Source organism: Colossoma macropomum, unplaced genomic scaffold (genome assembly GCF_904425465.1).
Source record: "Colossoma macropomum unplaced genomic scaffold, Colossoma_macropomum, whole genome shotgun sequence".
Classification (NCBI taxonomy): domain Eukaryota; kingdom Metazoa; phylum Chordata; class Actinopteri; order Characiformes; family Serrasalmidae; genus Colossoma; species Colossoma macropomum.
In genome coordinates, this window is record NW_023494797.1 from 8915634 (window position 1) to 8934909 (window position 19276).

General features: G+C 39.1%; 1 protein-coding gene across 1 annotated transcript; it reads right to left on the minus strand.

Moving 5' to 3' along the window:
• Nucleotides 1–10725: 10725 nt before the first annotated feature.
• mns1 (meiosis-specific nuclear structural 1) lies at nt 10726–17428 on the minus strand. Its single transcript, XM_036584040.1, has 10 exons — nt 17322–17428; nt 15670–15894; nt 15443–15570; nt 15252–15354; nt 14914–15143; nt 13184–13400; nt 12850–12957; nt 12393–12650; nt 11388–11513; nt 10726–11254 (listed from the first exon to the last, which is right to left on the minus strand). The coding sequence occupies exons 1-10, from the start codon at nt 17322–17324 to the stop codon at nt 11141–11143; spliced, it is 1512 nt and encodes a 503-aa protein (XP_036439933.1). The 5' UTR covers nt 17325–17428; the 3' UTR covers nt 10726–11140.
• Between the last annotated feature and the right edge of the window lie 1848 nt (nt 17429–19276).

Genomic DNA, 19276 nt, shown 5'->3' on the forward strand with positions numbered 1-19276 from the left:
TTCACCGCGCGCAGAAAATGTGTTTCTCCTGCAGCTCGCGGCGCTGCGCTATTTATCAGGCGCGCTCCCCGAAGTGGGGGCTGGGCGCCCACCCTGCATTGGTCAGAGAGCAGCAAAGAGAAAATGGAAAACAGTGATCAGGGGACGTCACAGAGCAGCCTGATTATTCTGAGACATTATTATTATAATTCTGTACTGAGGGTAATAAAAGCTTTCTTTTACAATAAACCTTTAAGGTTTTAATGCTTGAAAGTGGTTCAGCTTTCAGACAGCAGCATTGAAAAGCTGACGCAGGCCAAACTTCACATCCAGCAAAGTTGCGCGCTTGTACTTCGTTTGCGTTCTTGATATTTTTGAACTATTGCGTCATCAACATAACGTTGTTCTACTATTCAACTCTATTTAACGTCGCTCACTGCCTGAAAAGATGTCAGTGCTCTGTAGAGCTCTGAGCACGTGTCGTCGTTTTTATATCATCATGGCTATGACATCACATTCATGAACACCTTTCCACCTTACACCTTACAGCAGTTTAGCCTGCCCATTCATGTGGACGTGATAAATGTTTCGAAAGTGTTTGATAGGTTTAAAATTGGTCATGTAAAGATGAGTTATGCTCTTGATACTTAAAAAACAGGTGATTTCATTGTTCATTTTATCAGCTCCACTTACCAAATAGATGCACTTTGTAGTTCTACGGTTACAGACTGTAGTCCATCTGTTTCTCTGCATACTTTGTTAGCCCCCTTTCACCCTATTCCTTAATGGTCAGGACCCCCATAGAGCAGGTATTAGCCTGTGTGGTGGTGGATCATTCTCAGCACTGCAGTGACAGCAGTGCTGCTGGAATTTTTAAACACTGTGTCCACTTACTGTTCAATCTATTAGACACTCCAACCTTGTTGGTCACCCTTGTAGATAACTGGTCACAGGACATTGCCCACAGGACGCTGTTGGCTGGATATTTTGGTTGGTGGACTGGAGTCCAGCAGTGAAGCTGAGGTGTTTAAAAAACTCCAGCAGCACTGCTGTCTGATCCACTCATACCAGCGTGACACACACTAACACAACATGCACACTAATATGCCACCACCACATCAGTGTCACTGCAGTGCTGAGAATGATCCACCACCCATATAATACCTGCTCTGTGGCGGTCCTGTGGGGGTCCTGATGACTGAAGAACAGGGTAAAAGGGGGCTAACAAAATATGCAGAGAAACAGATAGACTAAAGTCTGTAATTGTAGAACTACAAAGTGCACCTATATTGTAAGTGGAGCTGATAAAATGGACAATGAGTGTGGATACAGGGGAGGTGTAATTAATGATAATTAATGAAGTGACCGGTCAGTGTAGAAACAGCAATGCAAGTCTTGCTGGAAAACAGTCTAATACATTTGCATGTTTTGTAGATTTGCTACATCCTCTACAGCGAACAAGCAAAAATTGTATTATTTGGCAAATTTAGTGCCCAATTTCTATTTATTTGCTGAGAATTTTTCCCTAATATATTCAATCCAGCAAATGAACAGTAATTGTGCATTAAAAAGCAGAAGTGTTCTCTGTACATGATGTGCACTTATTTTCACTTGGAAATTCAACAAATCATGCAGTTTGACCAATAGCACCCCACCCACAATTTTGCAAATGACTGCTTTTTTAAAAGTATGAAACTGTTTTAATCTGAGATGACTGACTGGCATTTTCCAGTATGCAGTAGGTGTCTGTATTAGAGGTGCCTTGGCTTTGGTATATTTCCACCCCATTCTGTGGGGCACTAATTCAGCACCACTGCCAAATGAACAGCTCCTCTAAGAGGCGGGGGCTTTTTATTGGCCCACACAAACCTACACAGACCTTGGCATTTGTTGGGCATACACCCTTTTCACCTCAGAAGACAATATTTTTAGACATATCAACTCTTGTTTTTCCATGGCAGAACACGTGTGGCCTCGCAGGACAAATGCGTGTTGAAAGGGTGATGGTCAAAGCTCCTAATAACCAAACAAACTAGGAGCTTTGATTAGGTAGTGCTGAAGGCGACCTATTTGCTCATCACTCGACACAGGAAACCTCTAGCCAAAGACTAAAATCAGACTGTGTCATGCTCCATAGAGCAGGTAAGTTGTTCCAAAGTGGGAAAGGTGGAAAGTAATAAAAAGCCGGTGTATGGACGCAGGGTTGGATTAATGAACACTGACTGGATTAATAATGATTTGGTAGTTATGAGCAATAGCCTTTTTTACGAGCCCCCCCCAGCAATTAATTAACCCAAAAGTGCGATATAATGAGTTGCTGATGTAAATCCAACTCAAACACATGACTCATCTTTTATTCAGGCATTCTCACGCTACCTCTCCTCTTTATTGGCCTATTGTCTCTGCCTCCCACTGCCTGGTCATTGATCTAAAAGACCTACGTGGCCGTCCTCAGCTGTAAATAGCGTCTTTTGTAGTGAGCCCCATAACCACACATCTCATTAGGCTGGGTCAGGAGAAAGGCCCACCACCTACTGAAGGACAGCCAGTTTCGCCGGCACACGAGAACTAAAACCTCTACATATTGCAAATATTTAGGCTCTTAAAAATAAATGTTCCTATGGTTCTTGGCTTGGATGTGTGGTGCCAGGTAAAAAAAACTTAATTGGTTTAGAAACTTTACATTATGTGTAGGTTCTTTAAACTTTAAAAGGTTCTTCACAGTTGTACTCATTTATAAAAATAGCTCATCAAAGAACCATCCATTGAAAGGTTCTTTAGGGAAGCAAAATTGGTTCTTCTATCGCATCCTCCAATGAACCCTTTTTAGCACCTTTATTTTTATGAGTGTACATTGCAAGTCAGACCCATGCATACACCTTCAGAGGGCCAGAGGCTTAAACCTAAAAAAGGTTGACCCCTCCCGACCCCGCACCCCACCTGTGGTGGCACTGATTGACACTTCCGCATGTTCCTGGTACTGTTTGATCAACATCATCCACAAAAACTTAAAGTGAGGTCAGTGAATCATCAATGAGCTTCACACATAAATCTGCATACAATTCTAAAATAAAATAAAACATACAATTCTAGAGAAAAAAAAAACTGGAGCCTTGTGTGAAAGTTCTTAAAACTTTAAAAAGTTCTCATAGATCTCATTTACAAAAATGGTTCTTTAAAGAACTATCCATTAATCCATTGTTTACTATACCAAAAGTGGTTCTTATATAGGATTGTTCCAAAAATCCTCTTTGGGACCTTTGTTTTTAAGATTGTTTCATTACAGGTCATGTACTGCCTCATTAAAGAATGCAAAGGGATGTGTGATGGGGTGATTACTGCCATCCTTGGGGCCAGACAAATAGGAAATGGATAAAACCACAGAACATTTCCAGATGCCTCATATCCTGCATGTCAGCTTGGTCAGTTATAGCTAATGGCTACGGAGCCTGCCTTACCCTACATGTAGTCTGAAAGTGAATGTAAATGTGAATGCAGATGCAAATTAGCAGTTTCCTGTTCTTCAGCATCTGCTCCAGCATTTACAGCAGGAACCTCATCAACATAGGTTAATAAAGCCAATTTAGCTTAGACCAGTCATTTAAGGTCTTTGTGAAGACAGGCGGCAAGGCCAGTTTTCCTCCATATACAATAAATATCCAAGCAATTTGACTTGGTCTAAATGGTGGAGAAGTCCTACAACAGCACAGATAAACAAACAAACAAACTAATTTGATTTGAGCATCAAGGCCTGTTTTCTGATCATGGCCTAGCACTAATCTAGTGTGGTCCATCTACCTTACTGTTGCTATGGTTCCTCTGAACCCTGACTTAATCAATGTAACTCAATCCAGAATCATTTTCAGCAGCATGAAGTTCCTTAGGCATAATAGGATGCATGCAAAGCTGAACCATGCATATACACAGAACTGCCAGTTTATTAGGTACTCTGTAATTATTGGCACCATTGGTAAAGATGAGTAAAGATGGTCAAAAAATGTTTTTGTGGATAATTAGCTCAATTCTACACTGAAAATATAAGGGAAATCTAGCCATTAATAGAAGGAAATTTACCTCACCTAGAAATTTTATTTAAAAAATAAAAAAAGCTGAAGCACAGTGCCATTTATATTTCACTTTTAGTCAATTCTAGTGTTCAGTAACTCTTAAGCAGTTATTCATGACTTTCTGTTTCATTGGGGTATAAATATGAAGTGACATAAATTCTCTTAGTCATTCATCAGCATGAGGAACAATAGAGAATCCACTAATGAAATAAGATAAAAGTGTAATTATGAAGTCTCCAAAACTATGATTTAAAAAGCCTTTTCTTTCATCTAACCACAAACATAAACATAACTTATATTGGAACTTTGACTGGAATCAGATTCGGTTATCAGATGAGACAAAGTTACAACTTTTGGCAACAGGGTTTGGTTTAAAAAGAAGTATGGTTATAATAACCTCATCTCCACTATTTAATATGGTGGAGGATCTGTGATCTTTTGGGGCTGTTTTTCCTCCAAAGGCACTGGAAGTTTGTTAGGATACATGGCAACATGGACTCCATGAAGCAGGGTATTTTAAATGAAGGTCTGGCTGCCACTGCCAAAAAGCTAAAACTGGGCCATGGTTGGATCTTCCAGCCAAACAATGAGCCAAAATGTCCAAATCCATACAAAAATGATTCAGTGACCACAGAATCGAGCTTTCACATATTTCACATTAAAACTTGCGTAACAGCTCAGATGTACATCTCAGGTCTCTGGTTACCCCTCGGCCATTCCTACAGGTATCAATGTTACTTGTCTTCTCAGGTGAGCCAAAGAAGGTCTGCAATGGAGAGCAATGTCAGTTCGCATTAAGTCTCTGCAGTGAGGTTCACTTCAGAGATGGTTCTTCTCCCATCTTTGAAGCCGTCAGCCATCAAGCAGAGGAGGAAAAAAAAACATCTGTACAAAATCACCATACCAAATTTTAAAAGGTGATGACAGCTCATTTTGGAAATGGAGCGTCAACACTAATTAATGGTTTAACTGAGCAGAGCTGAATAGAATCTGAGTCAACGTTTGGCACGGTCTGAGCTCTTAACGAGAGTTCACACCCTCACTGACGACTTTCTCGCTCTGACCTTTTGAAACGTAAAGCATGCTACAAGAAGTTGTTGGATCATCATACAGCAGATCATATTGTAAGACCTTAAACTCATGGCTGGTTGGAACAGCTCTCAGTGGCCCCTAGTGCTTATAGAGGCTTATGTCCATGTGTGCTGGGGCATAAACTCTTGCGTCAGCATTCCACATGCATGCATCTGGCATGCGTACACACTCCGCTGCCATCTCCGTATCTCCTGCACGGACGACAGAGCGGACAGCACTGGGCTGACCAAGACACCTGAGGGCTGGTTAACACATGACCTTTTCACGGCCCAAGAAGCGCTCAGGAGCACTTCCTCACTCTGTCAAAGACAAGATTATTCCTTACGTTTTATGCATTGGTTTTAATTACACGATCAGATTTGGATTGTCTGCATACCGGCCTTGTCTTATAATTGATAGTATCTATCAATTTGCTAAAAGAGAATACCAACACTGTGCGTAGCTTTCCATAAGTTTCTAGGCCTTGTGACTGTGGTTTCCTGTATTATTACAAACCTGCTTTTCATCCAATTCTTTTTTGCGGCAAGAAGCATACCTTTCACATGTAATCATTAAAAATAATGCCTCAATAACTTGTTACCACAGTGATGACCTGGTTTCCTGTTGATGACTTTAGGTCAGAAACTGAAAATAAGCTGAAAGCCTTTATACATAAAAGATTAATGTCTTACATCAGCCATGGCTAACCTTTTAAAAAAAATTCCAGAATTTGGTGCATGTGGTACGTAATGGAGAGTGGGGAAGTTTTGTCATCATGGTTTGATGGGAATTACAGTGTATACAATGATCTAATCTGACACTTACAGCAATGAAAAGTTTATTCCAGAAAAAAAATGTGCTTGGGATGCATGGGAAAATTTGGTCAATGGAAATTCTGCATTATTTTAGCTATATTAGCACATGCAGTTACAAGAAAAAGTAAGTGAACCCTGGATATCTGCACTGATTATTAATAAAATGTGGTCTGATCATTAAGGCACAATTATAGACAGACACAATCTAATTAATAACACAAAGCAGCTGTACTTCATGTCTTTTATTAAGCATATTGAATAAACATCTACAGTGCAGGCTAGAAAAATGTATTTTGTTAATGATTTCTCCAAGAGCTAACTGGCAAAAGGGCTTTGAATTAAGCAGATGAGATTGGAAGTGTGGGTTTCACAGGTGTTTTGCCCATTAAATGAAGGCAGCATACAAAGCCTGGTTACTGACAAATCTGTTCTTTTCAAGACAGGTTAGTGTGAACCATGCCTCGACACAAACAACTTTCAGAAGACCTCAGAAGTTACAGAGAAGCATGAAGCTGGAAAAGGCTACAAAGACCTGGGTGTACATCAATCCACGACAAACTGTCAACAAATGGAGAAAATTCAAGACTGCTGCTACTCTCCCTAGGAGTGGGCATCCTGTTAAGATCATTCCAAAAGCACAAGGGGCAAACCTGAAAGAGGTGAGTAACAGTAAAAGACCTATAGAAGACTCTACAAACTACAATAAACTTTGCTCATGTGTCTACTATTAGAAAAACACTGAACAAGAATGGTGTGCATGGAAGGACACTAGCAATGAAGCCGCAAAACACAACAAAAAAAAACCGTGGCCTGTCTCAAGTTTGCCCAAGACCACCTGGATGTTCCACAATGCTTATGGGAAAATATTATAGACAGATGAAAAAAAAAGTGGAATTTTAGCACAAAAGAGGAAAAAGGACACTGCACACCAGCACCAAAACCTCATCCCATCTGTGAAGCATGGTGGAAGGAACATCAAGGTTTGGGACTGCTTTGCTGCTTTAGGGCCTGGACACCTTGTAATTATTAAGGGAACAATGAATTCTAAGGTGGATCAAAGCATTAAACAGAAGAATGTAAGGGCAGTGGTCCATGACCTCAAGCTTAAGAGACATTGGGTGATGCAACAAGACAATGACCCAAAGCACACAAGTAAATCAACTAAAGAATACTTGAAAAAGACGATTTTGGTTTTGGAAAGGCCAAGTCAGAGTCCTGAGCTTAACCCCATCAAGATGCTGTGGTATGACCTGAAGAGGGCTGAGCAAGGCTTCCCAGAAATAGTGATGAACTGAAACACAATTGCAGGGAGGAATGGTCCTAAATTCCTCCTCAACATGGTGCAAATCTTATTTGCAGCTACAGCAAACGTCTGGTTTAGGTGACTGCTGCTAAAGGGGGTCAACAAGTTATTAAATGTAAGGGTTGACTTAATTTTCTAGCCTGCACTGTGGATATTTACTCAATGTGCTTAATAAAAGACCTGAAAAGTACAACTGTTTGTGTGTTACTAGTTTAGTTAGATTGTGTTCGTCTATAATTGTGACTTAGATAACGATCTGACCACATTTTATTAGTAATCAATGCAGAAATCCAGATAATTCCAAAGGGTTAACGTACTTTTTCTTGCAACTGTAACTATCATATGTGTATGTTAATTGTGTGTGTTTTTAGTGATGTTCATTTGATTATGATTTACTGATTTAGAATATACTGGATAATTCCATTGATTTTTTTCCCCCAAATGCCTGTACAATTCAACCACTGAAATGTAAACAAAGTCATTCAGATTGTTCTGAATGTGAAATGGTGCATAGACCTCTGACTGCAAGTTCTGTAGTTGTTGCAATGTCCATTTAAAGAGCTCCATGTCTAAGCAGTTTTCCTCTATGATAAAACTAAATGGAGTTTTTGAAAATTATCACCATCTCATCCAGTGGTAAATAAACATGTACCAAAGCTGATACATTTTTCCATATATACATGTTCCTCCCAAATGTTAATGGATTACAGTCATTAAAAAGTGCAAATATGAATGCTGGTACATTCACGCTAACACTGCTGCACATTGAACTAACACTATAAGACTTATCAACCCCACACAAACTGACAAGCTTTCGTCAAATGTGGTGGTTAAGTTGCTTTGAAAAGAGTAGATTACAGTTTGAGTTGCTGGTGTTAATATATAATAGTGTTAAGGCACAGCAGTTCTTTTCATGCAACACATTTCATTGATTTGTTTCTACTGTTAAACAACCTTGTACCAGACATGATATATGTGACATATACATTTTGTTTACTACAGGGTACACCTGTGGCGATTCTCAAAACTCCACTCCAAAACTGCTTAGACCTGGAGAGAGCCTAATATGGGCATAACATTGACTACAGAGTGATGAATGACTTCTGAGGTGTATGGTAGAGAAAGTTACTGATGGATTTCTTTACAGTGGTGGTGAATAGAAGAAAATAGGGGTCATGATGCCTATAACACAGGGCCATTTCATTTGCTATTCAAAACCACCAGTGAACCCACACGTCTTCCGCTTTTTTTTTAATGTAAATGTTGCTAATGGTGAAAATAGCTAAAAATCCAAATAATATGCAGTTTTGCCTTAGAACACCATACCTTTCCACCATGAACAAATAAAAAAAATAAAAAGTTTAGGATAAAAACTTTATCTCAAAACTATCATCAAGTGTCTTAAACATCAGATATCATATTCACAACCATTTCATAATACCTTCCTGTGAGGTAGCTTTTAGAAGCAAAAAGCACTTTGGACATCTGGTTTGTATCACCACTGCTCTGAACAAGTCGGTACGTTTCTCTAGAACTATGAATTTCACATCAAACCACTCTGAATGACTTTGTTTCCAGCTTAATGATTCATTTATGTAGAAATGTCGCAAACCGCTGGAATTCCCCTCTAAGTAAACAGAAAACAAAGGGCTGTGAGGAAAGCAGTTTTTGAGTGGAGTCTATGTTTGAGTAGCAGAGACTCTTGCAGGACCTGACAAAGTTTGAAAACATGATCACAGACAACAGTTCAGGGAGGAAAATGCAGCCCCTCAGTGGAAATCATACAGGATGTGCACAGCTGGGCACAACTGACAGATGACAGAACGCTCAAAGGCTCAGCTGTGCTTGAGCAGTCACATTTGATTAGACTCTGCAGCCTACAAGACCTGCCTGATGACCATCAACAGGCTGCTGCACTCTGGACAGGCGAGCTAATCATGGAGGGCAGCTCAGTTCACTTCTGGAGGATTGTGAATTTGCGCTTTATGATAGAAGAACAAAACCATATTGTTAAAAATATTCAAAAACACACAGAGATGCCACTACATTGGTGTCATAGTGTCATCTTTAAAGCATTTTTTCTGGTAAACTTCCTAGTGATCTACAAACCTCAGTTCCAAACACGTTGGGGCAGTATGTGAAACATTAATGAAAATAGTAGGCAGTGATTTGTAAATCCACTTTGACCTGTATTTAAAAGAAAACTGTACAAAGAAAATATTTAATATTTTTTCCAATGATGCATTCTCATTCTTAAATCGATGCCTGCAACACATTCCAAAAAACGTTGGGATGGGGTTCAAAAAACAGGCCAAGCAATAAAGTTTGGGTGTATAAGGAGCATCCAGGAAAGGCCTAGTCCTTTATGAACAAAGACAGGTTGACGTTCAGCACTTTGTCAAAAAACTGCATCAGCGCATAATCTAAAGGTTTAAGAAAAACATTCCTCAATCTGCAATTGCAAGGATTTTAGACATTTCAGCCTCTGTGGCACACAAATGTCAAAAGACTAATCCAGAGAAATCTCTGTAGACACCGCAAACCACAACTAAATGCCTGTCACCTTCAAACCCTCAGATGGCAGTGCACTAAAAATTGCCATGCTTCTGTGATGGGTATCACCACATGGACTTGGGAATACTTTTGACAAACCACTGTCAATAAACACCTATTATCACTGCATCCACAAATGAAAGTTAAGACTGTACTATGCGCAGTGGAAGTCCTATGTCACCAACGTCTGGAAACGCCGCCAATTTCTCTGAGCTCACGTTCATCTGAAACAGGCTGATGCACAGTGTTTGTGTATTGTGGTCTGATGAGGCAACATTTAAATTGTTTATGCAAATAATGAACATTGTGTTCTCTGGGCCAAAGACGAAAATGACCATCTAGATTGTTACTAGTGTAAAGTTAAAAAGCCAGGGTCTGTTATAGAATGGGAGATATTAGTGCGCATGGCATGTGCTATCTGAACATCAGTGAAGGCCATACTTATTTCAACACGGTGACACCAAGCCACATTCTGCATATGTTACAACAGCAAGGCTGCATAATCAGAAAGTGCAGATGCTAGACTGAAATATCTGCAGTCCAGACCTGTTCCTGTTGAAAATGTGTGGCACATTATGAAACACAAAATATGACAATGAATTACAGTTGCGCAGCTAAAGTCTGAAAAAACAGAAAAATAGCAGAACATTCTGCTTTCAAAACTGAATCAGGTCTTCAGTCCCCAAACAATTATTAAGTGATCTTAAAAGGAAAGGCAATGTCACAGTGGTAAACATGCTCCTGTCCTAACTTTTTTGGAACATGTTTCAGCATCAAACTTGGAATGAGCATATAATAAATAATTTTAGGGTTAAGGTGAAACATCAAATATCTTAAATACAGTTCAAACAATTTACTAATCTCAGCTTTGTTTTGATTAGCATTTCATATACTATCTCAACTTTTTGGGAACTGACATTTGTAACTAAACCTGCTGTACTACTGATCAATTATTTAAAAGTGATCACAAATTATATAATGGCACCAATTTTAAGGTTGTACTGCATATGACTTTAAAATATTGCACAGCTTTATTTAAATATTGGCTCAAAATAATTATCAAAGAACTTCACATTGTCTCTCAGCCTACCATGTATTACAGCCGTAATATATTTGTCCTTTTTTCAATAGGTAAAATGAGGAGGGAAAAAAACTACATGTTGTCTTGTATCTGCATGATATGCATGTTTAAATGTTTTTAAAATGCATTTAGCAAAATGCATTTAAACTCATCGAATAACATGGAAAGCAGTGAACCCTCTTGTTTTGATAATGTAATGCAAAGGACAGGAAAGATAAAATAAACTCCACTGAAAAAAATCTGCCCTCTAGTGGTCCTGAGTGGAAGTGTGTTATTGTTCATCCTCTCCCCAGCCCTCTTCTGAGAATATATCAGCTTGGCGTTTCTTGAAATTGCTTTTGAAATCTTCATCAAAGTGCTCCAAGTCATCCTCCCTGAAAATGCCCTAATAAAAAACAAACCATTAAATCATACAGTGCCTACTGACAGCTCATTAATAAACCTGGTATCAAAACAAACATTTACTATTAAGCTCAGACTCAGACATATAGTTATGAAGTATAGTGAAGTCTCTTTACCTTTGGTAGGTACCCCAGGAGTTTTGTAGCATGTTGTTTGAGAAGCTTCTGTCTTTCCTCTTCAATGATCTGTCGGCGCAGGGCTTCTCTCTCCTGCTCCATTGCTCTCTCTTCTGCCTCACGCTCCTATGTAGAAGGTTTGTTACATTTATTAAAACAAAATTGACATGTATCATAGAAAGACAGATTTAGACCAAATATAACAAGCATGACTTTATTTTTTTGGTTTAATCTGTGAAGCTGGAACAGACAAAGTAGTGCCACGTTTAGGACATACTTTAAAAAACTATGAATCTAGTGATTTGTATTCAATATCACACACTGTGCTGTACTAAATCCAATTAACCAGGGCTAATTCTGGACTCTAGGCAATCAAAAATGCAGTTGGGGAGTAGTAACAATATCCACAGTATACTAAGAAAAGTATATTGTGACATACTGTAATGTATTTTATCACAGTAATTTGTGATATTGAATTTTACCATATTGTCTAGCCCTAATTACAACTTCTGATCAAAACTTAGGTACACAGGCCCTCTAGTGGAGAACAGAGATGGTTATGTGATCTCTTATAGAACTAGAAATATAGTCTGGGGACAACTCTGGGGACAACTTGTTAAACTTCTGGTGCTGGATTACAGTGCAATCTGCTGCTAACAAGGGAACCCCCCCCCAAATAAAACATAACATTTAACCTATTATTTATTTACAGCCTTTTTCTTTTTTTTTAATGTGGATCTACTATGTTCCTGGTGTATGTTGACTATTCCAACTCCTTTACTTACTTCAGAAGTATTATGATGCATCTATTATTGTAAAGATATTTTCAAGTGATGTTATATTTTTGACATATCACCCAGCCTTACTCTATAACATCAAACACTGCCTTTCAAACATTCTAACGCAAGCGTGTTTGTAATCATTTTGAACCTTACACAATCAGATATTAATACAACACAGTAAAGCTAATGAAGCAGCCTAAATCTGGCTTAATTTGTGCCTCACCTTGTCAGCCAAGTACTGCTGCCTCCTCTCCTCAATCAGCCTTTCCACAGCACGCTTGTGCTCCTGCTGTTTCATTCGCCGTTTCTGCGCGTTCATCTGCTCAATGCGGTCATCTTCTGCAAATTTGGCCAGCATCATCTGCCTGAACGCCTCTTCTTCCTCCTTCTCAGTCTGCTGCCGCAGCTGCTTGAAGGCCAGCTGCTCCTGAAACGCCTGCTGCAGCTCCAGCCTCTGCCTGATCCTCTGCTCCATTTCCTCCTGAGAAAGTTAAAGAAAAAAGATGAGAAATTACTGCATGCTAGTTTTGGTTTAGAAAAATACACAGACTCAACTAAAAGTGAGTTTAAAGCTTGTTGAAAAATAAGTCTTTCCACAAAGTTTCTTTAACATTTTTGTCACAGCTGTTTGGGTGGGGTTGCCCCTTATGAATGCAATGTTAAGAAGGACAACTTCTCACAATTTCTTTCTGTCTAACAGCCTCTGCCTGCTCCTCCAGGTAGAGCTCCTCCCGGACACGTTCCATCTCCTCACGCTGCTGCCGTTCCATTTCAATCTTCTCACTAAGCTAAACCAAAAAAGGGGAAGTAAAGAAGTCATTCATAACCCAATCTGTTGCAGATCTATGGTGTTACAGGCCTAATTAAAAGTGTATTAACTTCAACTTTAACTTATTAAATAAAAAAAAAAAAAACTTCATATCATGTCTGTAACTCTAAAGCTCTGATTTAGCTCTAGATTATGCTTCAGATGAAAAAGTTAAGGTTTGAAACAACTGGTCTTCCACCACGTACCATCTTTTGGAGATTCTCTTTAGCCTTCTCTCTCCTCCTTGCGCTTGCCATCCTGTCCTCTTCCTTTCTCTGCTGGTACTTAGCAAACTCCAGAATTCTTCTGTTCTCTTCCTCCATTTTCTTGCGCTCCATGCGTCTCCATTCAGCTTGCTGCTTCTTGAACTCCTCAATGTACCTCTGTGTGGCTGTTATCTTCTCAAACCGGAGCTGACGCTCCCTGAAAACAAAGCACACCCGTTTAAATCCATGATAGACTCCAGAATAAACATTTCTGATTTTATTAAACTGCTACACCAAATAACTCCTTGCATATGCATTTATGCGATGTTCCCTCTCAATGTGCAAAATGCTGGGGGAAGGTTATTATAATGAACCACATACTCTGTCTTACCAAGGCTGAAAGTGAATACTGACTTGATTACATGTGCTATTCAACGCCTGTGTAAAGCTTGTCTTATTTTTGGTGCCAACATGGCTGATGATGTTGCTGCTCAGAAGACACCCATAGAAGCCTGTTTCCACCAGGTGGAAAACAAGTCACCTATTGTCTTTTTCCCATTTCTGTCATTAAGTCAAATATTGTCTTATGTCTGACCTCTCAAAATTATCAGTTAATGTCACAAAATAAGAACCTGTTTTCCTGATTATTCAAAGAGTAATTATTTCAATATACTATAATTCCATTTTTTCCCAAAGCTGTTCCTGGAAACACACTGCACATTTCAGTGCTTTCCCTGCTCCCAACATACTTGGGAGCTCATTAACAACCCTTAACTGAGTTGAAGGGAGTTTGTTAAATCAGCAAAAGCTCTAAAATGTGCAAGACAGTGTGCCTCCAGGACCAGGCATGGGAAACATTACTGCATTCTTCTGACGATTTTCCTTCCCCTGTCTTATGGGAACAGGCCTCTATACAAAAAGAAAGTGAGCAAAATGGGTTTAACAAATGTCCAGCATAATATAATTACAAAAATGTGTATTAAAGGAGAATTCCTCTGATTTTTCAAAACCTTCATAATTCAATCGTTAAGATATTGAAAAAGTTATTCTGATCAGTTTCTAGAGAAACTTACGGTGCCAAGTTGTTCACAGTGGTGGTGATAGGAACCAGACATCCATAGCATTTAACACCTCTAAATGCTACATCATAGAAAGCTTGTACATTAAATGGTTACAAAAGTGCTGTCTGATGCCTGAGAAATTGTTTTATCATAGTTTTGAGATAACAAACTTTTAAATGCATTAATGGCAGAGAGGTACACGCAGTGCATGGTAAGGTAAAAAAAATCTTCAGATTTTCCACTATTTTATCATTACATATAAAAAGGTTTACTATAGTTTTGTATAGTAAATAAAATGACTACATTTGCATGCTAGACATTGTGACCCCTGGATTCTATCACCACCACTGTAAAGAAGTCTGTAGGTTTCCTGCAATGAACCATTTCACATGAAACCACTCTGAATGAGTTTGTTCATATTTCAAAGATTGAATTACACAGATTTTTGAAACACCGATGGAATCCTCCTTTCAAAGTCTTTAGTAAATAATGTGTTAAACTGGACACCCCCAAATTCTGCAGACTGTCAGTAATTAGCGTCTCTTTTAGTAAATCTGTTTGATAAAGTCCCTGGTATGTCTGTAGGAACAGATTTGATTTGTCAGTGTAAAATTAGTATTTCAACTGCAAGAAAATCTTTAAAAATTAAGATAAAATATTATGTCTTACATCTGATCCTCTTCATAGATCTTCCGTACGATTTCATCCACCATGAGTTTTTCCTTGATGAACTCCTCATAGGCCTCCTGCCTCTTCTGTTCCTTCTCTTCCAGCTGCTGTTCCAACTCCTGCTGATAGCGCACCAGCTCCTCATAGCGCCTCTGCTCCTGTTTCTCCTTCTCTATAGCTGCCTGCTCCTGCTCACTTTTCAGTTTACGGGCAGTATCAGCTTCCTCCTTCTGAAATTTAACCATAACCAAATTTCTCAATACAAAAGGCATGAAGGCTTTTTCAACTTCTTTCCCTCCATAGAGCAGATCTGAATTAGTTCAAAAGTTCATACTCACCATGGCCTTGTACCTCATGGCCTCTTTCTCAGCTATCTGTGCAGCCCTTTCTCTGTTTAAGTAAGCTGACTTCAGCTTTGCCTCCAGCTCACGAAGTTCCACACTACAAATTTGTTAGCCGTTAATACATTGAAAACTACACTGACAGACAATTTATGGGCATTACTGTGTGCTCTAAAATGACCAGACACCTGTTTTCTTTGATGTACTGCCTAATTTTTTCATCTCGCATTTTCTCATGAGTAATGCGGGCCAGTTCCTTAGCCATCCTCTCCTCCTGCTCCAGCTGCTTCTCTTTCAATATTCTGTCTTGCTCTGCCTGTAGAAATAAAGACTCAAGCTTCCAATGGAAAAAAGAAAAGCATCTCATGGTAATATTATGTGGTTATTAGGGGGGAAGAGAAAAATGATAACCAACCTTCATGTAAGCTTCTTCTATTTGTCTCTCATACTCTTCATCCTGCATCTTGCGCATATATATTTTCCTCTCAAACCTCTCCTCACTCTTCAGACTGGCTTGCATTTGCTTGTCTCTGGTGACCTGTCTGGCCTCATCCTCACGCTGCTGCTCCAGCCTCCGGCCTTCCATGACCATCCTCTGGTGACGGCTGAGTGACATGTTGCGTCTCTGGCTCATGGAAGCCTGAATATCAGAATCCGAGTGAACAAGCTAAACCAAATCTGCCAAGAGCGTTGCTTACTTCCAAAAACATTGTTACCACAGGTTTGAATGAAAAACATTCCACTTGTTATGTTTTGGCCTGGTAGCTATGTATAGTTTAATTAGGTACATACAGTATTGTACTGCACCTTACTGTTCACACTTTTTCCCCAAAGAATGTTTAGTTTTACGCTGAACAGTGTGAGATTTAGGACCTGTGAACCTAAATATGTGGTATTGTGTTGCTACTACCACTGTTGAATAACACTTAAGATATTATGTTTCAGAAGTATTCACTGATCATGATCTCACCACAAAAATGGAAACCCTATAGTGGACACCCTGTCCTCAACAGGAAGAGTTGCTTGGGTTCCTTTCATTATAGGAAATAGGTATGATTGTTTTTGGTAGTGATTGACTTTTTAATATTTCATGTGTTAAAACGTTTTTATTCTACAGAACTGTGTTCATATCATATACAGATGGGTTTGGCACAGAAAAATACAGATTTTATTTAAAAATGTAATATTTTGAATTAGCTTCTGCTTATACCAAGCAGTAATCTTATAAAACAATGCAACTGAGCTATAAACAATACAAATACGACTAAGATGCACCCAGATGTCTTTGGTTTCCACAGCAAATAGAAGACTTTCAAAAGCATCCGACGGACGTAGGGACTATACCGTCGATGCAGTTTTCATTTAATTTTAATACCTGTTTTGAATACAGCTAGCTGGGCAATATGGTCATATTTATCGTTATCGTGACAAATTACTTTACAATATGTCACAATAAGCTTTTCTAAGCATATTGTGGATATCGCCAGTACTTAAAAATCACTTTCCAACTAACGAAGCCGAAGTCAGCTTCTCATTCGCCCCTTCTTGTTTGGATTTTCCCGTTCCACCTTAAATTGTGCAGCAGATACACACTGGCGCCTGAGTTGTGGACATTCTGAGGCGCTAGAATGCAACTACTGCACCATTTAAGGTGGAACGGAAAAATTCGAACAAGAAGCTGGCGAAAGCAATCCAACTTCAGCCTCGTTTCCGTTTCTTCGTTCGACTAAAAAGAGGGCATAAATTGTCCTGTTCAACTGGATTTAGTGCAGCAGAGTGAAATATCAATATTTTAGCATCACTGAAAAATGGAGATACTCAAGCCTTTATGCAGACTGCACAACACAGACCTAAATATGACAGAAACAGAACGGAAAGCTTATAGTTAAGTTAAATAAAAGCTTTGTTTAAAAAGTTAGCATCGCCAGTCTGTCATTGATGTCGCTGTGCTAGCAGGCGGGCTAACCGCCTCACCGCGCTTGCTGTGAACGCTTGCCGGTTATAGGAAAACACAGTCAGATGGAAACCGAATCGGTAAATTAACATCACTGCTCGAGCATTATTTACCATCTTCGCCGAACTGCTGGTAACTCCCTCGGCAGGTCAGTGCAGTCAGGAATATGAACAGAGCAACAAACAACCAGCACTCAGTTTCATTTGTTTGTAACTCGTCGTTGTGGAAACGAAGCCCCTTACTTAGCAATAAAGTCGACTGCAATTGGTCAAGATAAACATCTCCCTGCGATGCTGATTGGCTTGTTGTAAGAGCGCCAATGACTTTTCGAAAATTTACTTGCGGCTGGAGTTGACAGTTTTTCCTCCAATATTGATGTGTTTTGTATTAAAATGTAATCTAAGATACTTTTGATTGTATATATTTTATTGAAGCATATTTGGAAATGAGGGAGGGGTGTAACAAGGATGGGCAATTTACTCATTTTCTTTTCATTTTGATACCAAGTAATGCCAAAGCACTTTAAGCCATTTTTTTTTCAGGTGAACAGTGGGAGCCGACGGGCACCGAACTATTTATTTATTTATTTATTTATCTATCAATCAATCACACTAAGACAAAAGAATGAGTGTGTCCTAACATGCTGTAGATGAAAATCAGAAGATTCTCCTCCTGGCTCTTTTTGGAATATTCTAGCTTGTTTTCCTTAGCCCTCAAATCAATGCTTAGCAACCTTTGTTAGCCGCTTTTCAGTATGAACGTTTATATTTTTGTCAAGAGATGGGCCTGTGATTTTTAAAAAGCACCCCATAATGAGCGAGGGTGTTGTTTTTATTTTAATTTGATGAATGATTCTTAAAAAGAAATATCTGGATCAGAAGCATCAATCCGCCCATCCTTAGGAACCAATACAACCAGTTTTGTATGGCATAATTATTTTTAAGAAATGTTCAAGTTCAAGAGAGTATAGCACACTGAAATCTGTGTAAAGGTAAGACCTTTTTAATATAGTGGCACTCTTACATATAGTTACAGATACAGTCATGTGAAGATGTACACCCTTTATTTTGCTTCCTTTTTTGCATATGTAGATCAGTATTTGATCTTCAGTCAATCAGTATGTATAGATAAATGGTTTATAATAGAACAAAAACGATGGAAATTTGACTTTGCAACTAATTATTTAAAAAAAAAATCACTGAAATGTCTTTTTTTTTCTGTTTTTCTTTTCACCGAGCAATGTTTAAGGCATTTCTTGCATGTGTAGCCTGTTTTAAATCCCCCCATAGAATTTCAATGGGATTTAGATCTGAGCTTTGCCTAGGCCGTTCCATTATCCTCTATTTCTTCCTTTTGAGATATTCCTTGGTCGACTTACTGGAATGTTTGGGGCCATTACCCTGTTGGAAGGTCCACTTTTTTCCATAACCCTCAATTTCTTCCTTTTGAGCTTTGCCTTGGTGGATTTATTTGCACGTTTGGGATCATTAACCTGGTGGAAGGTCCACTTCTTCAGCTTCAACTTTTTGACAGATGGCCTCATACTCATAGTTGTTTCTATGATTGCAAGTAGGCCAGGCCCTGAGGCAGCAAAGCAGGCTCAAATTGTAACACTTCCACCACCATGCTTTACAGTTGGTATGAGGTTCTTCTCATCAAACGCTGTCTTGGTTTTCACCAAACATAGCTTCTGATACTGTGACCAATCAACTCTATATTTGACTTGTCTGTCCATAGCACATTGTTCCAGAAGTCCCAGGCCTTGCCTAGATATTCATTAGCAAACTTTAGTCTTGTCCTGATGTTCATTTTAGACAGCAAAAGCTTCCTCATGGTGCACCTCATATGTAGGTCAAATTTGTGCAGTCTCTTTTTAATGGTAGATGGATGCACTTTGACATCAACAGTGGCAGGAGTTACCTGTGTTAAAAAGTTTTGGGGTTTGTAGAGACCTCTTTTAGCATCTTATGGTCTGCTCTTGGGTTCATTTTCTGGGCCGGCCTGGCTTGGCTTGGTCAAGTTGGCAGTGGTTTAAAGTGTTCTCCGGGTGATAATTTCAGGAAGTCGA